A 27561-nucleotide genomic window follows, 5' to 3' on the forward strand; every position below is an offset into this window, starting at 1 on the left:
TGTGTGTGTGTGTGTGTGTGTGTGTGTGTGTGTGTGTGTGTGTGTGTGTGTGTGTGTGGGTGTTAAGTGTCTGAGGCTGGAACTGAACTTGGGTCCTCTTGACTCTGGGCCAGCGCTTTACTCACTGCAACACGTAGCCACCCTGTTAATACATTTCTTAATTCTGATACTTCCATTTTCAAACCTCTACATGTATAAAACCCAATTCTTTAAAAACTTGTATCTTTTTTTTGAGATAGTAACTTTTAAAAAATGTTTAGGGACTTTACTATATTGTCATAAATGGCTGTGGTCATCTAAGAATTGTCCCATGTTATAGAGTTTAAACTTAAATACTTCAAATTTTCCTATAACAGTATACTTCTGAGATAGCTAAACATTAATATTATGTAGCAGTAAAAATCTTTTAAGGGGCAGCTAGGTGGCACAGTGAATAGACCACCAGCCCTGGAGTCAGGAGGACCCTAGTTCAAATCTAGCCACAGACGCTTAACAAAAAAACCGGCCATGTGACCTTGGGCAAGTCACTTAACCCCAATTGCCCTCCAAAAAGCATTAAAGTACCTTCCAAGATGGTTGACCAATGGACAGAGTTTTGTTTTTTTGAACTTTTCATATTCAAAGGATCTGAGAAATGAAACTTTTAAATTTTATCATGACACTTATAGTCTTGTTATCCAACCCAAATTCAGAAAATGTAAAGGGTCACTTAGGAAACAGGCTTTAAAATTATATTACAAACAGGAATACCATGTATATGACATAAGCATAAATAAACAATAGCAAAGGATATTTTTTATATTCACACTTTATTACAAAGTGGAGAAATGATCTCACTTTAAGTCAGTCTTAAAAATGGCTGTCAGTATCCTCAGGCAAATTATAAACTTTTGCTTTTGTTCAAACAAGGCCAATTCTAGGAGTTAGGTCTTAAAACTTTGAGAGAAGCTAAATTACCAGGTTATTTGAATTTAGTTAAGTATTTATGGAGTTTGCTGTAAAACTCCATAAATATTCAAAGTCCAACAATAGCAAAGTCCACTCTACCTAAAAATAGTAGCTGTCTTGTACTAAGTTGAAATTTTCAAAATTAGCGCTTGCTGATTTGAGAGTTCAGAGTTTCACTAGCTACTATAAAACAAGTATGTTCATAATATTTCCTAATGTATCTAGCAACTATCCATAGGACCAGGAAAATGGCAGAGTAACTGAGGAAAACTTAGACTAAACTTAACTCCCTCTTCACTCCTTTGACATGAGAGAGGCAGAAAAGGGGTAAGTATGATAGAGGTTTTAAGACAATACATTATCGTGCCATAATAATCTTATTTGAAGTTGTTTTAGTTACAGGAAAGAATGAGCTGCTAAAGAAATAGATTTATTTCATCTTTAATTGGACCCTTGTGAGTCAATCTGCCCAAGATTCAAGTAGACTGCCTCATATCAACAGTGAGACAAAATGGGCAAAGTCCTTAAAACCCCTCCAAAGTAGAGAGATTTTGTCGAGGAGAACAAATGAACCTGTGGATACAAGATAAATTTTTAATAAATTGGTAATTTGTCAATGGGCTAACAATCCACAAGACACTACTTCTACATAGTTTACATGTAGCACTCATTGTTACATGTTATCATCATCTGATTCATCATCTTCTTTCAAAGATTCCTGTTTTAAAAGAAGAACAGTCAGTCAGTACTCGAGCACTGAAATGCTTTTTAAATAGTCTGTGGTTATGTGGAACACAGCCACAAACTAAAAACCTTCACCTGCAACTATACAACTGATAAAAAGCCAGTACTGAATAGAAGGGTTTAATGGACCTTCCCACATCCCCCAATCTGCTTTCAAAGACCATTTCAAGTAATTTATTTCTTAGTTATTTCCCATAACATCTATGTTAATTTTCAAATAAATCCTCATTTTTAACCCCAATTCCACCCACAATTAGAAAAGTCCACCTGGCTGCATTTCTACAAAGTGCTTACCTTGGCATATTTTTCTGCTTCTTCTCTTATATCTTTTGGAACAATTTCATGCCTTCCTTTGGTTACTGTAAATTAAGCCATATTTATAAATTTAAGGATTTTAACTTTAAAAGTATGGGTAGTTTGCATGTTATTATCAATAGTAATGTTTAAAACTGAACTATATTGTCAAGATTTAATGCAGGAGGCACTGGAAAGTTATACTGCTATCTTCATGTTGAAGACTTGGTGAGAAAATCTTTAGAAGAATTCAAAATTATTCTGTTGTTAGAAGCAAAAGAATGGAGAAACAGCACTGTATAAATAGTACTAGACTTGGAAGCAGGAAGTTCCCTTTCAGATATAATCCTTTTTGAAATGTTTTTGTATTGAATTATATTGATGATTGCAAAATCCTGAAAAATGATCAGTTTTCAAACCTTACTGTAACCTTAAACATGTGACAGTTTGAAAAGCTAAAACAGTAACAAAACATTAAATTACCCAAAGGGTATAAAGTCTAAAAGCTCATGAAACAAAAAGGTACAAAGGAATGTTTATGAAATGATTTTTACCTTCTCCAACCCAACTGAGCTCCAGTTCAAAAGCTTTATCCTTAACTTCGTCATGTACTATATAGATTCTGAAATTTAAAAAGGTAGTAAAATTATCACATAAATGAGTTAATCCATAAACTGGAGACCGATCTGCACTGGCAAAAATAGTTTCTTCACTGGAAAGTTTCCCAAATCAATGAAATTACAAATCTCAACCAAAAGAGAAAAAAATGTTTGTGTATATACAGTTTTCAAAGTTTAACCTAAGTTGACATATGTTCAGTATAAATCTCTTGTTTAAGTTACAAAAGAATATTTGAAGACCCCTTAAATGAGTCACAATGATAAAACCATAAATTTGTGGTTAAAGAATTTATAGAACTAAAACCTAAAAAGAGAAAGATGTTTGTTGAAGGAAACTTCAAGGAAAGGAATGCATATTATAAACTTGACAAAGAGAACATGAATTCTGAAACACCTATGTTTAAATAAGTTGCCAACTGCACTAAATGACCTCTGAGGTGTCTTTCAGCTCTAAAAGTATAGTCCTAAAAATTTTCTCTTCTTGGGCTCCCTGATTCCAATCCTCCATTTAACAAATTTACCAAACAATCTAAAGTGCAGGTCATTTTAACTGTTCCTCTTGCCTCTCAGGGTAAAATACAACCTCTCCAGAATAGGAATTAAAGCCTTCTATTACCTGGCTCCAATCTACCTTTTTCCATCTTATTTCATATTACTTCCTTCTCCTACTTCGTTCTAGCCCAACTATTTCACAAATGGAATTTCTATCTCCTTGCATTTGAAAAAACAAACAAACCCATCTTTAGCTTTCAGATTATTTATCTTTATATTCCCTAGTTTTAAGGGTTTTTCCCTCCTCAAACTGCCCTGTTTTTGTAGCCCCCTAATAAACTTTTTATTGTGGAAATTTTTCATTAATTTGAGACATTTGAAATAATTAAGTTTTCTATCTCATGAAGGCATATACTGCTGTTTTTATGGCCCAAAGCCTCATGTTTCCCAACTCTCATGATGCTTGGGTGTAACAGAGATTTTTTCCCCCTTAACCCTGAATATGTTTCTTGGGGGAAAAAAAGACAAGACTAAAACTGGTGATTCAGTGATGAATAACTTGCACAAGTGACCTTCATAGGTGAAAAAAAAAAAGTCGACATTAACTTTCTCAAAGTTACATCAAAAACTAATCGCCATTTACCAAACCCAAGCACTAAAAAGTGATGATTACAACTACAAAAATAAATCTGAGAACCAGTTAGTTGAGAAACTTAAGGATGGAAAAATACTTACATTTTTGCAACTTCTTTAACAACATCTCGACAAGTCATTTCTTTCATCTATGAGAAAATATATAATCAAGAGGGCTGACAAAATACAATTATATAAACAGCATGTATTTAAAAAAAATCTCTGGGCTTATTAAAGGCATTATTGTATTTGTTTTTTAGTTTTATTTTTATATTATATATTTTTATAAATATATATTTGTATTTAATATTTATATTGTTTTTATTACTAACTAAAGGCCAAATAGGCTTTCACTTATTTGCCCAAAGTGACACAATATAGCAGAGGGCTATGTTTCTTGATTCCAACTCCAATGTGTTCAAGACTGTCTTTATTATATTTGAATGCTGTTAACATCATTGCATATGAAAACTTATACTAAGTTAGAATATACCCTAAGTCAAATTTATCAATTTCCCTTTCTCAATTCTAGAATCCAAAAGCTTCTTGATAGTAATTCCAATACCACAGCACCTGTGCTGTCTATGTTGTCAAGATAATCTGGTTAAAGTGAAGCCAAGATGGCAGGGTACAGGCCAGGACCCAGCTGAACTCTTTCAACATTTCACTCTAATCAATTTTAAAATGATGCCTCAAATCAAATTTTGGGGCAATGGAGTCAAGAAAGGCAAGAGAGAGACATTTTTCCAGTCTGAGACAACTTGGGAGGTTCCCAGTCTAGGGGATGGAAGCAGGCATGGAATGTGGCCAGAGTACCAACAGTAGGTCTCAGAGATAGCTGCAACAGCTTTAGGAGCTCTCAGCCAAGAGAGGGTAAAGGAGCTGAAGAGGTGTCAGAAAGAAACTACAGCAGACCCTTTGTTAGCACTGGATGCAGCAGGCACTGACTGGCGACTCTTACCCCCCCCCCCCCAAAGTAGTTCTATCATAGTTCTGGGACAAAGTAGGGAATTTGTGTTTTGTCACAAGAGAACAGGGGCCCTGATCACAGTTCCAGGGCCAAAAGGAACACTAGTACTTGTAGTTGCAGAAGAACAGGAGCCCTTCTTAGGTAAAGATCAGAGGACAGACTAGGAGGAGCAGTGACCACACCTCTCCCAGAATAACACCACCTTGGAAGCCCCAAAATCTTGCAGATTCCCACAACTAGTTCTGAAAACAGTAGCACAAAAAATCCTAAAGCTTGGCACAATGCCTCCCCACACCTAGGTGATGAACAGAGCCCAATTTCAACATAATGTTCAAAAGAAAAAAGCTGGGAAAGTGAGCAAACAATAAAGAAAGAATCTGACCATAAAAAGCTACTACTGTGGCAGGGAAGACCAAGAATAAACTTAGAAGAAAATCATGTGAAACAGCTATAAGCAAAGCCTCCTTTAAAAAAAAAAGAAAAAGCTAATTGGATCCAAGGCCAGCAAGAATTCCTGGAATAGTTGAAGAAATAAGAGTGGTAGAGGAAAAATTGGGGAAAAAAATTAAAGTGATACATGAAAAGAGAATTAACAGCAATGCAAGGACCTAAAACAATTCCAAAGAACACAGGATAGAAACCACCAGTCACATCCAGAGAAAGAACCATGGAGTTGTAATGAAGAATGAAGCAGATTATTTTCTGTTTTTTTCTTTCTCATGGCTTTTCCCATTCATTATAATTCTTCTATAGGAACGTATGTGTCGAGCCCATATCTGACTGCAAGTCATCTTGGGGAGGGAGGGGGAGAAAATGTAGAATTCATGTAAGTGATTGTAACAAAGAAAAGAGAACAACTTGGTAAGACAGGGATGGGACAAGGAGGTGGCATAATGGGCAGACTGCCAGACCTAAGGTCAGGAATATTCACCTTCCTGAGTTCAAATCTGGCCTCAGACACTTATTTCCTGTGTGACCTTAGATAAATCATTTAATACTGTTTGTTTCTATTTCTCATCTGTAAAATGAACTAGAGAAGAAAATAGCACTCCAGTATCTCTATCAAGAAAACCCCAAATGGGGTCATGAAGAGGTGGGCACATCTGAAATGACTAAAGAACAAAAAGAAGCACACACACACATACACACAAATACTATAGAAAATAACACTGTAAAAAATAAAATTGGCTTAATGGCAAAAGAGGCACCAATATCCACTGAAAAAAAGAACTTCTCAGGACAGCTAGGTGGCGCAGTGAACAGAGCATCAGCCCTGGAGTCAGGAGGACCTGAGTTCAAATTTGACCTCAGACACAGAACACTTACTAGCCCGGGACCTTGGGCAAGTCACTTCACCCCAATTGCCCTGCCCTCCACCCTCCAAAAAGAAAAAAAAACTTCTTTAAAAGTGTACCTGGCCAAGTGGAAAAAGAAGTACAAAAGCTCACTAAAAAAAAAAAATTCCTTAAAAATTAGAATTGGGGGGGGGGGGGGTTTAGGTGGCACAGTGAATAAATCACCAGCCTTGGAGTCAGGAGGACCTGAGTTCAAATCCGGGCTCAGACACTTGACACACATACTAGCTGTGTGACTTTGGGCAAGCCACTTAACCCTAAATGCCCTCCAACAAGCCAAAAAAAAAAAATCAGAATTTGGGCAAGTGGAAGCTGGTAACTCCATGGGATTTCAAGAAATAATTAAACAAAGTTAAAAAAATTTTTTTAAATAGAAAATGTGAAGTATCAAATTGGAAAAACAACTGACATGGAAACTATGTTCAGGAGAGATGAATTAAGAATTATTGTACTACCTGAAAGCCATAATCGAAAAAAAATTTTCAACATCATATTTCACAAAATTATAGAGGAAATCTGCCCTGATATCTTAGATCCAGAGTGTAAAACAGACATTGAAAGCATCTATTGATCACGTCCTGAAAGAGATACCAAAATGAAGACTCCCTGGAACAGCCAAATTCCAGAGCTCCCAGGTCAAGGAGAAAATATTGCAAGAATCAGAAAGAAGTCAAATGTCAGGGAGTCACAGACAGAACACACAAGATTTAGCAGCTTCCATGCTGAAGGATCAGAGGGCTTGGAATATGATTATTTTGGTAAGCAAACAACCTAAGATCACAAAAAAGAATAACCTACCCAGCAAAACTGAGTATAATAATTCTAAGGGGGAAAAATGGATATTGAATTAAATGGAGGACTTCCAAGCATTCCTGATGAAAAGACCAGAGATGATGAACAGAAAATCTGACATTCAAAAAGATAAGAGAAGCATAAAAAGTTAAACATTGCAAGAGTAATAAAGTTAAACTGCTTACATTCCTATATGGAGAAATGATACACCTAACTTCTAGGAACTTACTTTATAATTATTAGGACAGTTAGAAGGAATCGACATAGAGGCACATGTGTGAGATGTTCTTAAAAAAAAAATATAGGGGTGAGAAAGAGGGATGCAATGGGGAGAAGCAGAATGAGGCAAATTTTCTCACATAAAATAAGAACTCTAGGAAGAAATTTTATTTTGGAGGGGAAAATGGAAGGATAGACAATGCTTCAACCTCATTCTCACTGAAACTCTTTCAAAGAGGAAAGACTATATAAACCCACTCAGGTGGATATAGAAATCTATCTACCGAGTAGAAAAATTGGAGGGGAAGAGAATAAGAGATGCCGAGGGGTTAGGGATGAAGAAATGGCGGGCAGATGAAGGGTGGCAATGGTCAGAAGCAACACAGACTTTTGAGGAGGCGGCACAGGATGAAAAGAGAAGGATAATCAGTAGAAAAAAGGGTGGAAAGAAAGACACAGTGAGGGTACCTGAGAATGTGAATGGGTGAGCTGACCCATAAACACAGAAGCTGATGGCGGAAGGGATTAGAAACATACGTTGTGGACACGAGAGATATTTCAAACAAAAAGACACAGAGCTAAAATAAAGGGTTGAAGCAGAATCTAGTTTGCTTCAGCTTATGTAAAAAAGGCAGGGATAGCAATTGTGATTACAAACAAAGCAAAAACAGAAGTAGATAAGCAAAGAAAATACCTTTTGCTGAAAGGTACCATAGAGAATGAAGTAATAACAAAAATTTTCATAGCAAGTTTCTCTGGTAAACGCTTCATTTCTCAAATATAGGGAAGTGAGTCAAATCTATAAGAATAAGAATCATTCCTCAATTAATAAATGGTCAAAGGAAATGAATGGGCAGTTTTCACAAGAAGAAATTGAAGCTCTAAATAAATCACTATTGATTAAAGAAAGGAAAATTAAAACAACTCTTGAGGTACCACCTCATAGCTATCAAAAATGACAAAATGCTAGAGGGGGATAAGGAAAAAAAAATTTTTTTTTATTAAATTGTTTGTTTACTTTTAGTCTACATGATTCAATTCCACAACTCCTTGAGTTTCAAATTCTGTCTCCCTCCCTTCCCTTCCCCCACCTATGGTGGCATACAATCAAGTATAGGATCTGTAAATACTTTCACATTAGACATTAGTCAGTTAAAAAGACAGATTGTATCAGATGGAATGAAAAATGGTAAAGCGGGAATAAAACCAAACAAGAAAAAGAAAAAGATCATGTAATTTGCTTCAATCTGGAGTCAACCTCAGTTCTGTCTAGTTCTTTCTCTGGATGTAGACATCTCTCTCCATCATTAGTCTATTGGGATTGACTTATATCACTGCATTGCTGAGAAGAGTCCAGTCTATCAAAGCTAGTCATCACATATACGTTGTGTAATTGTGTACAAATTTCTCCTGGTTCTACTCTTCTCACTCAGCATCAGTATGTATAAGCCTCTCCAGGGGAAATAAGAAATCCATCTGCTCCTCATTTCTTATAGCACAATAGTATTCCATTAACATGCATATGCCACAATTTGTTCAGCCATTCCCCAATTGATGGGCAGTCCCTTAATTTCCAATTCTTTGCTACCACAAAAAGAGCTGCTATAAGTATTTTTGTACATATGGGGCTTTCTCCCACGTCTATGATCTCTTTGGGATATAACCCTACAAGTGGTATTGCTGGGTCAAAGGGTATGAAACTATTTATAGCCCTTTGGGCATAATGCCAGATTGCTCTCCAGAATGGTTGGATCAGTTCACAACTCTACCAGCAATGCATTAGTGTTCCAATTTGCCCACATCCTCTCCAGCATTTGTCATTTTCCTGTTTTGTTATCGTAGCCAATCTGACTGGTGAGATGTGGTACCTCAGAGTTGTTCTGATTTGCATTTCTCTAATCAATAGTGATTTAGATCATTTCTTCATGTGCTTATAGATATCTTTAATTTCTTTCTCTGAAAAGTGCCTGTTCATATCCTTTGACCATTTATCAATTGGGGAATGACTTATATTCTTATAGATTTGACACAATTCTCTATATATTTTAGAAATGAGTCCTTTGTCAGAGACATAGGTTGTAAAGATTCTTTCCCAATGTCCCATCTTCCTCTTAATCTTGGTTACATTGCCTTTGTTTGTACAGAAGCTTTTCAATTTAATATAATCAAAATGATCCATTTTGCATTTTATGATGCTCTCTAATTCTTGCTTAGTCATAAAGTCTTTCCCTCTCCACGAATCTGACAGGTAAACTATTCCTTGTTTTCCCGAGACTGCTTACAGTATATACCTATACCTAGATCATGCACCCATTTAAACTTGATTTTGGTATATGGTGTTAGATAATGGTCTATGCCCAGTTTCTGCCATACTATATTCCAGTTTTCCCAGCAGTTTTTGTCAAATAGTGAGTTCTTATCCCCAAAACTGGGGTCTTTGGGTTTATCAAACAGTTGATTACTATAGTCATTGCCTGCTGAGTCTCGTGTACCCAATCTATTCCATTGATCCACTACTCTATTCCTCAGCCAGTACCAAGTAGTTTTGAGGACTGCTGCTTTATAATACAGACTGAAATCTGGTATAGCTAGTCCATCTTCCCTAGCATTTCTTTTCATTAATTCCCTTGACATTCTCGACCGTTTGTTCTTCCAAATGAATTTTGTTACTATTTTTTCTAGCTATTTAGTTTTTTGATTGATTGGCATGGCACTAAATACATAATTTAATGTAGGTAGAATTGCCATTTTTATTATATTAGCTCGACCCAGCCACGAGCAATTGATATTTTTCCAATTAGTTGGATCTGCCTTTGTGTGAAAAGTGTTTTGCAGTTGTGATCATATAAGACCTGGGTTTGTTTTGGCAGGTAGATTCCCAAATATTTTATAATGTCTACAGTAACTTTAAATGAGATTTCTCTTTCTATTTCTTGCTGTTGAATTTCATTAGAAATATATAGGAGTGCCGAGGATTTTTGTGGGTTTATTTTATATCCTGCAACTTTGCCAAATTTATTTGTCTCAAGTAGTTTTTTACTTGATTCTCTAGGATTCTCTAAGTATATCATCTGCAAAGAGTGATAGCTTGGTTTCTTCTTTGCCTAATTTGATTCCTTTTTCTTTTCTAATTGCTACTGCTAACATTTCTAGTACCAGACTGAATAAGAGGGATGATAGTGGACACCCTTGTTTCACCCCTGATCTTATGGGAAATGCTTCTAGCTTATCCCCATTACATAATACTTGCTGATGGTTTTAAATAGATGCTACCTATTATTTTAAGGAAGGCTCCATTTACTCCTGTACTTTCTAGGGTTTTTAATAGGAAAGCATGTATTTTGTCAAAAGCCTTTTCTGCATCTATTGAGATAATCATGTAGTTTCTGCTAGTTTTATTGTTGATATGATCAATTATACTGATGGTTTTCCTAATATTAAACCACCCTTGCATTCCTGGAATAAATCGTACCTGATCAAAGTTATTATTCTTGAGATCAGTTGCTGTAGTCTTTTTGTTAATATTTTATTTAAAATTTTTGCATCTATATTAATGAGGGAGATTAGTCTATAATTTTCTTTGTTTTATCTCTTCCTGATTTAGGTATCAGTACCATATTTGTGTCATAAAAAATTTGGTAGGACTCCTCCACTAATTTTCCCAAATAGCTTGTAGAGTATTGGAATCAATTGTTCTTTAAATGTTTGATAGAATTCACTAGTAAATCCATCTGGCCCTGGAGATTTTTTCCTAGGGAGCTCACTGATGGCTTGTTTGATTTCTTTTTCTGAGATGGGGTTATTTAAGTAATTTACTTCCTCTTCAGTTAATCTGGGCAACAAAACTATTGTTTTGATTTCCTCTTCACTGGAGGTAGATTCACCCTTTTCATCTTTGATACTCATATAATTTGGTTTTCTTCCTCAGAAAATAGGTACATTAATGAATTGTTGGTGGAATGGTGAACTAGTCTAAAACACTCTGAATAACAATTTGGAACTATGCCCAAAGGGCTATAAAATTGCACAACACCACTACTAAGTCTGTATCCCAAAAAGATCAAAGGAAAAGGAAAAGGTCCTATATGTATAAAAATATTTATAGCAACTCTTTTTGTGGTGGCAAAGAACTGGAAATTTGAGATGTTCAATTGGGGGAAATGGCTGAAGAAGTTGTGGCATATGCCTGCGATGGAATAAGAAATGATGGGAAAGGTGATTTCAGAAAACATGGCAAGGTATGAACTGATACAAAGTGAAGTGAGAACAATGGGGAATTAATTGTGCACAGTAACAATGTTATAATGATCAATTGTGAAACACTTGCCTACTCTGACTGACACACTGATCCAAGACTATTCTAAAAATGCTATCCACCCCAGAGAGAAAACTGATGAACTCAAACTGAAAAGTGCAAACTGAAGTACGATTTTCTCACATTCTTTTTTTTAATCTTTATTTTTTGCAATATGGTTAATATGGAAATATTTATTGTTGTTTGGTCATTTCAGGCATATCCAACTGTGACCCCATTTAGGATTTTCTTGGCAGAGATACTAGAGGTTTTGTCTTTTCCTTCTCCAGTTCATTTTACAGACAAGGAAACTGACTTGCCCAGAGTCACACAGCTATTAAGTATCTGAGGCTGGATTTGAACTAAGAAAGTTTTCCTGACTCCAAAGGCTCTATCTACCTGTGCCACCTAGGTGCCTGAAATATATTTTGCAGGATTTCAGAGGTATAATTGATAGGGTAGGAAGGTGGGAGAGAATCTGGAAAAAAAAAATCTTAAATGAAGATACTTAATTTTTTTAACAAGGTAATATAGAGGTAGAGCCAAGATGGCAGAGTAGAAGCAGGTCTTCCTCGGGCCTCCCAGCTTCTACCTTCCTCAATTCATATAAAAGGGACTCTAAACAAACTCTAGAGCTATAGAACCCACAAAATGACACAGAGAAGCTAACCTCCTGCTGAGGACAGCCCAGCAGGCCGGCAGGAATTGGCCAGCGCAGTGCTCTGGGAGGCGAGCCCAGCTCCAAGCTGAGGTTTCAACCCCTGACCCGCCTCTGGCCAGAGGGACTCCAGATCACCAGCAGCTGTGGCCATTTCCAGATTTATCAAAACAGAGGTGAAGGACAAATCCACTGAGGGGTGCGGTGCAGCTGCTGCTGCCACCTTGCAGCTCCATCTCCTGGACTATAGAGTGTAGGGGGACCAAGCAAACAGTCTGAGGGGTAATTGCTCTTGCTTTAACCTGCCTGGATCTGGATTGCAGTCTAGGGTAGAGGTCCTGGGGTGCGTGTCCAGCTTGCCAGAGCATGTGGAGGCCTCAGAGAGGGCACCCATCTAATACCTCCGGCAGCTGAGAAAACCCCAGCGTTTGGGATGAAAGCTCCCCTGTCTGGTGGCAGAGTCCTACTATGGGGAAAAGCCCAGGGGTCAAGTGACTGAGGGGAGACATGACCAGGCAAAGGAAAAAAAGCAGACAGAAGATTCCAACATTAGACTCCTCTTTTGGGGACAAAAAGGAGCAAAGCATGGAACAGGAGGAAGACAGTGAGTCATAACTCCTGCACCAAAAGCTTCAAAGGAAAATACAAGCTGGTTACAGGCCATAGAGGACCTTAAGAAGCAGATAAGTGGAGGAAAAATTGGCAAGAGAAATGAGAACAATGCAAGAAAATTATGAAATGAGAGTCAACAGCCTGACTGAGGAAAATACCACCTTAAAAAACAGACTGACTCAAATGGCAAAGGAGGCTCAAAAAGGCAATAAGGAGAAGAATGCCTTAAAAAGCCGAATTTGCCAGATGGAAAAAGAATCTCAAAAGCTCAATGAGGAGAATCATTGCTTCAGAATTAGATTGGAGCCAATGGAAGCTAATAATTTTGTGAGAAATCAAGATGCTGTTAAACAGATCCAAACAAATGGAAGAATAGAAGGCAATGTGAAATATCTCATGGGAAAAACCACTGACCTGGAAAATAGATCCAGGAGAGATCATTTAAAAATTATTGGACTATCTGAAAGCCATGATCAAAGTAAGAACCTAGAAATCATCCTCCAGGAAGTTCTCAAAGAAAACTGCCCTGATGTTTTAGAACCAGAGGGCAAAACAGAGGTTGAAAGAATCCACCGATCACCTCCTGAAAAAGATCCCCAAAAGAAAACTCCTAGGAATATTATAGCCAGGTTCCAGAATTCCCAGATTAAGGAGAGAATATTACAAGCAGCCAGGAAGAAACACTTTGAATACTGTGGAAACACAATCAGGAAAACTCAGGATCTGGCAGCTTCTACACTGAGGGATCGAAGGGCTTGGAATATGATATTCCGAAGGGCAAAGGAGCTGGGATTAAAACCAAGAGTCACCTACCCAGCAAAACTGAGTACCATGTTTCAGGGGAAAATAGGGTCACATTCCATGGAATAGAGGACTTTCAGGCATTCTTGATGAAAAAACCAAAGTTGAATAGAAAATTTAACATTCAGATACAAGAAGCAAGAGAAGCATGAGAAGGTAAACAGGGAAAAGAAATCATAAGGAACTTATCAAAGTTGAACTATTAACATTCCTACATGGACAAACAATAATTGTAATTTATGAAACTTTTCTCAGTAGTTGAAGGGAATATATATATATATATACATATACACACACATATATATATGTCTATATGAGGGCATATGGGCATATGAATACATATGTGAATGTGTGTATATATGTTTACAGGTATACATAGATAGAGGGAACAGGACCAATTTAACAGAAAGGAATGATACTTAAAAGGTGAAATTAAGAGGTGAGAAAGGAATATAATAAGAGGAGATGGGGAGAGACAGAATGGGGTAAACTATCTAATAAACTAATAAAGAGGCAAAGGGAAAATAATTACAATTGACAGGAAGAATAGGAAGGCAAAAGGAAATGGGTCAACTTTATTCCCATTGAATTTGGCTTGAGGAGGGAATGAAATACACACTAAATAGGGTATCTCACCCTACAGGAGAGTGGGGGGGAAGGGGATGAGAGGGGGGATGATGGAAGGGAGGGCAGGCTGGGGGGGAGGGAAGTTGGAAGCACCCACTTTTGAAAAGGGATGGGATCAAAGAGAACAGAACAAGTGGGAGGTGGGATAGGAGGGAGGGAAATATAGTCAGTCTTTTATAATATATCTACTATGTTACTGTTTTGCATTAGCCACACATGTACAACCTATACTGAACTGCTTATCTTTCCAGTAAGGGTGGGTGACAATGGAGGAAGGGAATGAATCTGGAATTCAAGTTTTAAAAATCATATGTTCAAATATATATACACACACACTATTATTAATACTATTTTACATGTAATTGGGAAATAGATATACAGGCACTGGGGCATAGAGATCCACTGGAAAAGTCGAAAAGGGTGTCAGAGAAAATATGGTCGAGAGCAGACTGGAGGAGGGGATATCCTGTGGGACTGCTATTTTGGGTTGGTGGGTAGGGGAAAAAAAAGAAAAAAAAAAGATATACTGGCACTGGGGCATAGAGATCCACCATGTCCTACTGGAAAAGTCAAAGGGGGTATGAGAGAATAGATGGGAGAGAGCAGATTGGAGGAGGGGATATATTGTGGGACTGGTATTTTGGGGTGGTGGGTAGGGGAAAAACGGGGAGAAAATGTGTAACTCAAAATCTGGTGGAAATGAATGATATAAATCAGAAGTTAATAAAGCATTTGAAAAATGAAAAAAAAAAAGATAATGCAGTTGAAATCACATTTGTTAATGATTCCTTACCAAAAAAAAAGATATTATATAGAAGTTGACAGGCTCTATAGTTTTAGAAATAAACATACTTAAGTCTTTTTTGTAAGGAGTTACAAAAAAGAAATAGAATAGATCCTTGCAAACTAAACTTGCTGAATTAAGGGAAAGGTGGGAGCTCCAAAGGCTGCAAATGCCAAACCAAAGAGAAAACTTAATCAACATTATCCCACAAGACAGTAAGAATGTTACCAGAATGACCAAACAATCTGTTACCTAAAACTTCAACTGGACATGTAACTATCCTCATGTAGCTCTTTTGTAGCTAAACTCCTCAGAAAGGCTCTCTACGGTAGGTTGACATTTTCCTTTTACTCTCTTAAAAAACCTTACCATTTGACTTCTGACCTCATTTCACCAAAACTACTCTCTCCCAAGTTATTAATGATCTCTTAGTTGCCCAATCTAATCCACTGGCCTCTTCTCGATCCTCATTCTCCTTGAGCAGCATCACTCACTTCCTTGACACTCTCTTCTCTCTAGGTTTTCAGGATCTCCTGGTTTTCTATCTGACTGCTCCTCGGTGTCCTTTGCTGAATCTTCATTAAGATCACTTCCTCTAATCATATTTGTCTCTCAAGGTTCAGATCTGTCCTGGACCCTCTTCTCTTCTCCTTCTGTATTATTTCATTTGGTAATGCCATCAGCTCCTATGGATTTAATTACCATCTCTACATTAATAATTCTTAAATCTACCTTTCCTGCCCTAATCTCTCTACTCCCCTCCAATCTTGCATCTCCAACTATCTTTCAGACATAGTGAAATGATGTCCAGTAGACATCTTAAATTCAGTATGTATAAAACAGAACTCTATCTTTCATTCTAAACCCTCTCCCACTCCTACATTCCATGCTCTCAGTCCTACAGCTCACAAACCTGGGCGTCCTTCTGGATTCCTCACTTCCCTATCCAAATCTGCTGCCAAGGTCTATCAATTTCACCTTCACCTTTCACCAATTCCACCTTTCTCCTGAATAAGCCCCCTCCTCTCCTCTGACAAAGGCCCTCAATCACCTCATGCATGGATTACTGCATTAGCCTGTTGGTAGGTCAGCCTGCCTCAAGTCTCTCTTCAATCCAAGACAATCCTCCATTTAGCCAGTCACCTTCAATAAAGTCCAGTGGTTTACTATTGCCTCTAGGAGCAAATATGAAATCTTCTGTTGGTATTCAAAGCCCTTCATAACCTAGCCCCTTGCTACTTTTCCAGTCCAGAAATGGAAGGGACTTCCAAGGTCACCTTGATCTAATTTCCTAATTTTTTATAGATGAGGAAGCTGCAGGCCAGTGCAGTTAAGCAATTTGCCCAGGATCACACAATGTTCTTCAACAAGAACAAGACTCACACAAGACATGTTCTTTTCATAAACTCTATGTGGTTGTGTTTTCAATGGCCTAAGATTCACAGCCCCTCCATTCTATCCCATGGACCTATGAGTGAAGAATGCCTAATAGATTGCTGGTAGTTGTGGCTATGTGATAGGTAAAGGGAATCATGTCAAGTGAAGATAACACAAACTCCAGCAAGGACCTCTCTGAATATTTTGTTGTTATGGTCACTAAGTAAAACTGGTTATTCAAAGTCTGAACAGTGATTGCATATAGTTTATGATATTATACTCAGTGCAGCATATCTGCCCCAATCCTAGGATTATATTAAAAGCTGGAAAATCACCTAATCCAATGTTACCCTTCACTTTATAAATTAGAAATACAGGTCCAGAGGGGCGACGTCACTTGCTCAGCTATATACAAGTGTACATGTAATTAAGTGTCAAAGCCAACATTGGAGAACCTGGGGATATGACTCCGAGTTGGATGTGAAATATGGTGCTGATAAACCAAGATCTATTTTGTAACTTTTTTTTTTACTATTTCTATCACTGCATTAGTTTAATCCTACTGTTTTACTTACTAGCTATTGCTTTACTTTAGCATTTGAATAGAGTAACATGAAAATGTCTAATTATGTGTATTCCACTATTAACAATCAAAATAATAATGATAATGATAAAAGCTAACATTTATATAGCACTGTAAGGTTTATAAAGAACTTTACAAATACTGCCTCACATCTTCACAATCACGTTGGGAGATAGATGTCATTATTTTCCTCATTTTAAAGATAAGGAAACTGAGGCAGAGAAAAATTAAGTGACCTGCCCAGGATCAAATGGTAGTCTATGTCTGAGGTTGGATTTGCACTCAGATCTTCTTGACTCCAGTTCTAGGCTCTGTCCTCTGATACACTTAGCTTCCTTAACACCTGATGGAAGAGAGAAGAGCGCTGCTGGAGGAATGACTGCAGTATGGGAGGAAATACACCTGAATGTGGCATAGAAGAAAACATCTGGGGTCAGAACATCTGGGTTAGAATTCTGACCTTTTGCTACTTTTTGTATGTATGACCTTTAGAACTGTTTGACTTCTCAATTTCTGTTTCCTCATCTCAAAAGGAAAATAAAAAAGTGGTTGAAAAGGAAATTCTCTTTAGATATATATCAAGGTAGTTTGCCTTTCCCTGCACTGCACTCCACCTTTTTTTTTAGGTTCTAGTTATCACTAAATTAAAAGTCCTCTTCCAAAGAAAACACAATCATGGCTCTCAACTTCACCAATTTGAAAAACAAAAAGAAAAGTCACACAGTTTTATGACAAAAAAGATCTGAAGTGCCTTCAAAAATGCCCGAAAACAAGTAAGAGCTTCCTTAAAATCTAATAATAGTAGCATGTAGCAGATGCTCTCAGGTTGTGTTTTGACAAATGAGAATTGATAATATTCTTAACGGTAAATGAAATATACGAGTTTAACACAGTGACAATTCAGTGAAAAATCTTTATAAATACAGTCATTATAACAATAAATTTGATTGAAAAAAAGATTTTTACTTGCATGTAGGAAAATTGTCATAGTTATCTCTTGTATGTTCACCTAGGCTCTTTAACTTGTGCTACTATAAGGGTCTCTGGAACTATATCCCCCAAGAAAGGAGTAATCAATTTAATTACTTTATGGGACCAGGTTGGAGCCTGCTGGAAACCCTGGTTATATGCAAAGCCACAAAGCCGACTGAATAAACCATGAATCAGATTGTCCAAAATGGCATAATAACAAACCAACCAAAACAAACTCATTCCTTTACTGGAGAATAATAATAACTGGATTTCTACTTTCCTTCCATAACCTATTTATAGATAGGTTTTAGATAGACAGATATAGATCTATAGATAGAAGTTAGATAGATAACACACACAAGACTACACAAGAGATACTTCTAAGAACCAGCTCAAGGCTCCTATGCCATTTCTTCTTTATTACTGTTTATCTATTTTTGGAGGAACGTTATATTAACCAATGGGCTTAATTTACATTAGTAGTTTGGAATTGGGAAAAAGGTAAAGGACAAGGACCTGGTCCTGAGTAAAAAGGTGCAGGTTTGAGTTTCAGTTTTAGAAACAGCCTTGGTAGCTATGGTTTATTTTTTAAACCATCTAGCCTTATTTCTACAAACGGTACATCTCAAAAAATAAAGGTACTGACAAGAAAAAATCCTTGGAACAGAGACATAAACCAGGTTTGGACGTTGGCAATAAAAACCCAGAAAAGGAACTGGTTCCCAATATCCAAGTTCAGTAAGAACAGGAGAGAAGACCCTGTCTCCAAAAATCTTGGACTATACCAATGACCTAAGTATAAACAGGACTAGGTAACACTTTAACACTGTTTAATCTAGACCTCAAGGCAGGGGTAAGTTTAAGATGGGAAAATGACATTCCAAGTACAGGAAAAGGCATGCTCAGAGTGATAATGAAGGAGACGCAGTGGGTTGTTGTAGAAGACGTTGATGAGTTTGAGCCATATTTAGAAAGGTTAAAAAGTTCTATAGAAAATGGTGAAATTAAACCCAATAAGTTGTTTGAAGATAATTAAAAAACACACTATATTTTTATTTTAGAAGACGAAGTGTCTATTTCTTCCAGGCTACAAAGTACAATACTCCTTGAAGGTTCAGTACAACTCTAACCAGCAAAGGAGATCTGACCTCTATGGTTTGCCCTCCTCAGGCAATCTGGTGGCCTTCCCACTCCTAAGGGCTCAACATAATCATGCCACACTTAATCCTGACACTGGATGGCCTCAGTTGACTGTGACTCAGAACCCCTGAGGGAAGTGCCAAGCCTCAGCCTCTCTGAGGCAGCACAGACAACAGGAATTACATCAAAAAACCAAGCTATATGGTACTTTAAAATGACACTTTTCTGTATACTCAAGAATAAAAAACAATCTGTTTTGGTTATACATATATTATGCTTATATTTTTGTGAGGCTTTTTTTGTGGATGCCACTATAGTATCTGATCGATGTAAAATAACATTTTAAACAACTCAGGCAATCTTGGTAAGAGAATAACCCAGGGCAGATTTTCCCCCACTACATTTGGATACAACCATTGTTATGACTTTTGGTAAATTAAATGTTTATGTAAATTGAGTCCTACCTGAAGTTTCTCTATCTCTGTTTTTGCTGCTTGCCTGGCTTTACCAATGGCACATCCCCAATAACCCTATAAGAACAAAGGTATGATATTAATTAAGAATAATAGTAATATAAATTATTTCTAAGGCAAGAGAATAAAAGGTAAAGTATAAAAATGCTTTTGAAATTCTATTTATATATATATGATATATTTAATATATTTTGATATATATTTTACATATATCACACACACAATTGGAAGATGTGTACAGAGATATGATTATAATGGATTTGACTAGAATGTTTACGTTGGCCATCTAAAGTTCCTTTATAGTTCATCTATAATAAATGAAAATACTTACTTTTTCAAACAGATTAAGTTAAATTTCTTATTCTCAAGATGCTATACCCTTAAAATGAAATTTTTCAATAAAACAGATCAATTTGGGGATTTGTTTTGCTTGACAATGCTTATTTGTTTCAGAAGTCATTGTGTCCATCTCTGTCTCGTCCTGTCCCATCCCATCTCCTCTTACCCTCCCCCAGAAAGAGGGAAGGAAGAAAAGGTGAGCTAGAATGTTTTTTCTTCCAAGAAAAACTGCAAGGCCAATGCCAAACATACAGGCCAGAATCAGTAACCCCCCAAAATGTGCTACTCAAAACTAAATACATAAATGAGAAAAATATACAAGTATACACTTAACAAAAAAAAAAACACCTTAACATTCAGTTTTTATACAAGCCAGGTAAGAAGAAAAATACCAACTTACATTTGGATCAATATGGTATATTTGGTATTGTTTCTTTTTTGCTTTTTAGAGGGCAATTGGGGTTAAGGGACTTGCCCAAGGTCACATGGCTAGTTTTTGTGTTAAGTGTCTGAGGCCGCATTTGAACTCAGGTCCTCCTGACTCCAGGGCTAATGCTCTATTCACTGTGCCACCTAGCCACCCCTAAATTTTTTTTTTTTTGCTTTTTGGAGGGGGGAAGGCAGGACAACTGGGGTTAAGTGACTTGCCCAAGGTTACACTGATAGTAAGTGTTAAGTGTCTGAGGCCAGATTTGAACTCAGGTCCTCCTGATTCCAGGGCCAGTGCTCTATTCACTGTGCTGCCTAGCCACCCCAATATAGGTTTTTAAAAAAAAACTATGTTCAAAGATGTGACATTTTATATCGCCCTTTTTTAAAGTTTTAATGAAATTACATGATCTCCTTCAATATCCCCAATAATCCATTTTTCTACTGTCAAGAGGCAGTTTTTATTTTATCCTCATCTTTAGGCTGAATGATGCCTATAAACATTTCATGCATTGCACATTGTGTGACAAGATTCAGTAACTAATTCTTTAATTTTGTAATCACAAAAGCAAACACAAGTTTCAAAAACTATTCTTCACAGATAGTATAAAGAATTTACCATTAATTTTTTTTTTGCTTTTCTAAAGCCTTTTCGATAAAATTCCACACCATTAAAGGAAGGCCAGATTTTTAAAACATAAAGTTCAAGCCCCTTTGGAGTTACATCAGAACTTAAAATTTTGAGCATAGAGTATAAGATAAAGACTAGCTTTAGATTGGTTGGAAGTACTCATACATTTACAAAGCAAGGTTATTTGGGGGGGAGGGGAAAGAGGGATAGAAATTAACATGATGCAAAAGACTTCTATCTAGTTAATCAATAAAAACTTAAAAAAAAATACTCACATAAGAAACACCCGATGGGTCAATCATATAAAGTTGTGCTCCATCATTTGCACCATAAGACCCTAACATGAAACTGTAAGAATAACAATTACCATAAACATGACACTTAGAAAATTATTATGAATGTAAATATGAAACTATGACCTAGGCTTCAGTTCCTAAGGTTTCTGGAAAAGGTTCTAATATCATCTCACTAATAAAATAGTAAAGCTTAACACAAACATTACAGAGGTTACAATCTGCAATGGTAGAGGGAATTCACATGAAATCACAGATGCTTCACATATCCTTGGTTTGAGAAGACAGTGAAACCTAGATTTATGTCAAAAAGCTTTGGAAAGTCTAAGACATTATATGAAAAATTAGAACATTATATGGTATGACTTAAGGAGCATCCAGATTCTAGAAAGAACTCCCAAATATCTTTACACACTTAAGATAACTCAATTTAAGTTTTGAGTGGAAAAACATCCCTCTATAAACTCAAGAATTAACCAATGCCATCCATATCTTACTGGTCAACTATCACCAATTTCCTCTTCTGTCCCACACTGTACTTTTGAAGCTCATTATCATTCCCTTATCATTCCCCCATTCTTTCCTCTGTTCCATTTCTGATGAACTGGTCAACTCCTCCATTTGGGCCCTTAATCCTATTTCTTCTCTCATCTTCAATCTCTCCTTATTCATCTATGCTTATTGCCTCATATCCTCTCTACTCCAGTCCATCCTCCACTCGGCTGTCAAAATTATCTTTCTAAAGTCACATGCACACTCCTCCATTGCCCCCACCTCAACAAACTCCACTGGCTCCCTATCTATCACCTTCAGGATCAAATATAAAAGCCTCTGTCTGGTGTTCAAAACTCCCACTCCCCAACAAACATAAACTTAGCAAAGACACTAACTTGACTATTCCCTGAACTCCATCTCCCAACTTTATGGATATTTCTGACATACTATGCCTCAGTTCTTCTCTGTCTCCCGGCTTTCCTATTTTCCTTCAAGTCCCAGCTAACATTCCACCTCGACAGGAAAACTTCCCCAATCCTTAATTCTAGAGCTTTCCTTCTGCTGTTTATTTCCTATTTATCTTGTCTGTAGTTTGTTTGTACACAGATGCTCACATTTTTGTCTCCCTCATTAGACTTTTCTTAAAAATAAATTTATTTATTTTCTTTTAGTTTACAACATTCAGTTCCACAATCCCTTGAGTTCCAAATAATTTCCCCCCCACCTTTCCCTCCATGGAGGCATGCAATCCAATATAGGTTCTACAGATACCTTCACATTGAACATTAGTCAAGTTGTAAAGAAGAATTATAACCAATGGAATCAACAATGAGAAAGAATGAACGAACCAAAGTAAAAAAGAGAGAGAGCAGGTAGCTTGTTTCCATCTGCATTCAGACCCTGCAGGTCTTTCTCTGGGTGGGGACAGCCCCTTCCATCATCCCTCATTAAGCTTTTGAGCTTGAGAATAGAGACTGTGCTTTGTTTTCTGTTGTTGCTGTTGTATCCCTAGCACTTGGCACAGTACTTGGCACACAGGAGGTGTTTAATAAGTGTTCACTGACTGACTAAACCCCACTTACCTTCCAACTCTGTCACTTGACTGAAAACTCCTATATCCCAATGATTTTTTGTCAACCCCCATTCTACCTGATCTTTTTTTGCTTCTGACACTGCCAAGCACCTCTTCCTCTGGCTTCTGTGACAATACACTTTCTTGATTCTCCTCCTACCTGACTATTCTTTCCAGGCTTTTTTCAGAAATCATTATGTTTCTCCTATCACTAAACAAGTATGAATGTCCCCCAATGCTCTATGCTGGACTTTGTCTACATGTTCTCCTTTGGTGATCACATCTGTTATCGTGGGTTCCATTTTCTTTCCACAGAAGAATCCCAAATGTATCCAGACCTAATCTTTCTCTTTAACTCCAGTCCCACATTGCTGCCAACACCTAGATAGCCTACAGATATTTAGAACATGTGCAACAACCTAAGTTCTAATTCCCTCAAATTCATCTTCTCCAAACTTTCCTATTCCTATTGAGAGTATCTGGTTAACATGAAAAGAAAAGGAAAATGACAAATGCTGGAGGAAATGTGGAAAAACTGGGCCACTAATGCACCATTGGTGGAGTTCTAAACTGATCCAACCATTCTGGAGAACAATTTGGAACTGTCCAAAGGGCTATAAGGCTATGCATACCCACTAATACTGCTACTAGGTCTATATCCCAAAGAGATCAAAGAAAAGGAAAAAGGACCCACGTGTACAAAAATATAGCAGTTCTTTTTGTAGTAGCAAAGAATAGAAATGAGAAAAGAAAATGTCCATCAACAAGGAACACCTGAACAAGTTTTAGTATATAATTATAATGGAATACTCTTGTGCTACAAGAAATGACAAAGAGAATGATTTCATAAAAACCTAGGAAGATTAAGCTGATGGTAAAGTGAAGTGAAATGACCACACTAGAACATTATAGTAACAGCACTACTTTAACAGTACTCAATTGTCAAAGCCTTAGATACTTTAATCAATATGATCCATGACAATTTCAAAGGATCCATGATGAAGAATGCTATCTACCTCCAAAGAGAAAATGACCTCTGAGTACTCAGAGCACACTGAAGTATTTTTTTGCCACTTTATTTTTCTTGTTTTTTCATCTTTTGGGGAGTAAATGTAACAACATGTTTTGCATGACTTCATATTTATAATGGGTACTGTATTTTTTGATTTCTCAATGGGTGGAAAAGGGAAGAGGAGGGAGGGAGATAAACTGGAACTGAAAGTAATTTTTTTTTAATTTAAAAAATATCCACATTGACAACTTCACAGTCATCCTTGACTCTTTTCTACTCCATTCTATCTTATCACTTACCAAATCTTGTTGATTTTACCTCTACCCCTCTTATGTCAATTCACAAAAACACTTCTATTCTCCTAATTGGTCTCCCTCCAGTGTTATCTTCTCTATAACCCATCTTCTACAAAGCTTCCAAATCAATATTCCTAAAACAAATATCCTACTTTGTCAGCCCCCCAATTAAAAAAAAATTCAGTAATCCCCACTACCTGTAAGATAAAATACAAAATCCTTAGCTGACTGTTTAAAGCCCTTAACAATACTGTTCCTACCTACTTTTTAAGTCTTATTTCCTATTACCACCCCTCATGCATTCTCTGTTCTAGTCAAAGTAGCTTTTAACTATTCCATCTTTGCACCTTTGCACAGATTGTCCTTCATGTCTAGATTTCACTTCCTCCTCACCTTTGCCTCAGAGAATCTCTAGTTTCTTTTTTTTCCTAGCTTCTTTCAAAGAACAACTTAGTTGCCATCCACAGGAGCCCTTTCCTGACCCTCTCAGGTATTACTGCTCTTGAAATTACTTGTATATGTTTTGAATTTATTTATATGTATATTTATTTTATTAACCCTCCCTGTAGAATCAACTCCTTGAGAGCAAGGAATACTGTGTTTGACTTTATAAGGCTAAGACCTTAGATATATAACAGGTGTTTCATGTTCACTAAATAGTTATTCTGAATTTAAGTAGAGTATTTCCCCCTGAAAACCTAAAGTTATGAGAACTGAAGTAACAGAAATTTTGGAGTAGGAATACAGAAAACTATTTGGGGAAGGGTTTAATAAGTGTGCAGAGATGTAAAAGAGGAATGCTACCAGGAACCCTAAGTAACTATATGGAAGGAAAATGAGAGAAAGGACACCAAAGATTAAAAGACATCTAGCAAAAACAAATTTGCATAAGGAATTTTACCTAGAGTCAACCCTGAATCCAAAAAAGTTTTAAAAAATTCCAAAGAGACTACCACTCACTAACTCACTCTGTTGTAAATGAATTTTGGTCAAACTATTCTGGAAAGCAATTTATTTATAACTGCCAAATGACCAAAAATGTCCATATTCTTTGACCCAGAGATCCCACATGAAGGCAGATGCCCCAAGGAGATCAAAGATAGGAAAAAAGGACCTCATATAGACATTATCCTCAATTCCTCAATGTGGTCATTTTTATCTCCACAACATCTTTCTCATCTAACCCCTTCTCTTCACTCCACCACCTTCAGGGCCTCATCACCTCTTGCCTTGATTAACGACAACAGTTCAACTGATCTATCTTCCTGCCTCCTCACTCTAATCCATCCTCCACCCAGTTTCCGAAGTGATTTTTCTCAAGCACAAATGTGACCATATCAAACTCCAATGGTTCCTTATTACTTCTATTAGCAAATATAAACTACTGTTTTTCTTGACATCTAAATGGTACCAATCATCTTATTAAAAGATGCTAGCTTAGAACTACATAAGCTTAGTCATTCAAGGACATTTTACAAAATAAAAATTTCATACCTGCAACCAAAAGGTCTAACAGCACTGTAGAGTGTGTAAGCATGTACATACATGGCTACTCTGTCTGCAAGATGCTAAAAAAACAAAGATAAAAGAAGTTACTAAATAAGTTAATTTTACTAAAATTCAACTAGTACTTCAAAATTTCATTTACCTTTAATGGAATATTATAGCCATAGTTAGATCTGAAGTTGGAGGCTTCTTCTCTAGCTATGTCTGCTAAAGAACGAGCATCTGCTAGCAAACCTGCTACTGCCTGAAATAAAGAAAAGTGTTAACTTGTAGAAGAAAAAAAGTTTATCACAAATCAAAAAGAGTATAGAGTTATGTTATTAAAATAAGTCTGGGCAGTAGGAAGAAGACTTTGGTGATGGTGAATTTTCTTTAGATAAATTTTCTTTAGCCCATAATAATTTTTTTTTATAATGCATGTTGGTATTTAGACTATGGGTTTGTCTGGTCTGGACAGACCAGACAATTATACTTTGAAGTATAATTTTTAAATTTTGTTCAATATTAAAATTCAAAAAGGGCTAGAAAGTAGTCTGTATTTCCAATACTGCTCCATTTCTTAAAGATAAAACCATGCAAAGCCACATCATCTTTATTCAAGTTTTATTCCAAAATGCTGAGTTTATTAGACATTTAATTTACAAGGGAAAAAACCTTAAGCCACCTCTGTTTTAGTTCCTGCTAGAAAATGAACAGAGATGTGAACCTAAGAAATGACAAACCACAAACTCATTAAGTTTTATGAGATTTTGGAGATTTAAAAGGAAAGGAAGAAAGAGAGAGGAAGAAAGAAATGGAGAAGGGGAGGGAGACATACAGAGAGACAATAACACAGACACATAGTCCTTTTATTTACAAGACCTAGAAAAACTTGCTTAAGTTTCTTCTGACTAATGCAATACTTTTGGATCCCTTCTTTACCTCCTATACCATAAACCAATACATTCTCTAACATTAAAGCAAGTATATTCAATCTCTCTGGAGATAGGTGCCATTTTAGTTCCTTAAAACTGGAGTTAGGACTGAAGAAAGATGGTATAAGGATTGGCAGTGCTCCTTGATCACATTTCTTCATTTATAGGTGGCATGAGACCACAAGGCATAAACTGTAAATGTCAAGTGCCTTTGAACATAAAGTTTCATGTAATATTCATCTTTACCCTTCAAATACACACACACACACACACACACACACACACAGAGTGTAATGCCAAATGCCTTCAGTTAACTAGTACAGATATGGAATGAAGTATTCAAGGTGTTTTTTTTTTTTCAGATAAATTTTAATACGATGCTAATAAAACGAAAAATAGTGTTCAGTGGGTCCCTAGTACCTCTAGGATAAAATACTAACTATTCAACCTGTCATTTACACAGCATGGCTCCCATCTATCTTTCCAGACTTTTTTCATTTTAGTCCTTTTTACTCTCTATATTCCAGCCCAAAAGTCCTACTTGCTGTTCCTTGGATTTCATGCGTCATCTCCCAACTTTGTCTTTGCACTGGCTGTCCCACATACCTAGAATGCACTGCTCCTTCTACTTTGCTTCTTAGAGTCTCTAGTTCCCCTTCAACGTACAGCCCCAATTTAGCTTCTCAAGCTCAGTTTTTTCCCAATCCTCTTCAGTTGTTAGTGCCTTTTAACTTCTCCAAGCAGTTTGAATTTACTTGTCTGTGTATAACTCACATTGCCCCCCCCTTAAAATATAAGCTTCTTGGGGGCAAAAACCGTGTAAGGTTTTTTCTTTGTATCACCAATGCCCCATATAGTGTAAATATGGATAATAAATGTTTGTTGAATTGAACTGAATTTTTTGATGGTATGTTCTACAATGATTATATACATTCCTATATTAAATAATACTTTTTTTCTAATCATTTAGGGTCACTATTATGTCTAGTTATTGTATTGTAGGCATAGCTCTATCTACTGCCTATTCAAGCTCATCTCTGATGAAAAGCAACCTGGGATCTCAAATGCTATTTATTGTCAGTTGAGTTCAAATTCTTGGGGGGAGGCTTGAAGTTCAGTATGAGCATAAACGTGTCCATCATCTAAAGTCTAGAGAGAGGATCATAACCAGAATGTTGGCCAAAAG

General features: G+C 36.7%; 1 protein-coding gene across 4 annotated transcripts in view; it reads right to left on the minus strand.

Moving 5' to 3' along the window:
- Positions 1-1373: 1373 nt before the first annotated feature.
- PSMA3 (proteasome 20S subunit alpha 3) overlaps positions 1374-27561 on the minus strand; it is a 41622-nt gene continuing 15434 nt past the window's right edge. For all 4 annotated transcript variants that reach the window (XM_069091803.1, XM_069091805.1, XM_069091806.1 and 1 more), the window contains 8 exons: positions 25604-25705; positions 25450-25523; positions 21063-21135; positions 19380-19445; positions 3834-3880; positions 2541-2608; positions 1987-2051; positions 1374-1666 (listed from right to left, as the gene is read on the minus strand). In XM_069091803.1, the coding sequence (XP_068947904.1) occupies positions 1622-1666; positions 1987-2051; positions 2541-2608; positions 3834-3880; positions 19380-19445; positions 21063-21135; positions 25450-25523; positions 25604-25705 (540 nt within the window). In that variant the 3' untranslated portion in view covers positions 1374-1621. The remainder of the gene's footprint in view (positions 1667-1986; positions 2052-2540; positions 2609-3833; positions 3881-19379; positions 19446-21062; positions 21136-25449; positions 25524-25603; positions 25706-27561) is intronic.

Source organism: Petaurus breviceps, unplaced genomic scaffold, assembly GCF_028583685.1.
Source record: "Petaurus breviceps papuanus isolate PSGF00001 unplaced genomic scaffold, PetGlider_PUasm1.0 189, whole genome shotgun sequence".
Lineage (NCBI taxonomy): Eukaryota > Metazoa > Chordata > Mammalia > Diprotodontia > Petauridae > Petaurus > Petaurus breviceps.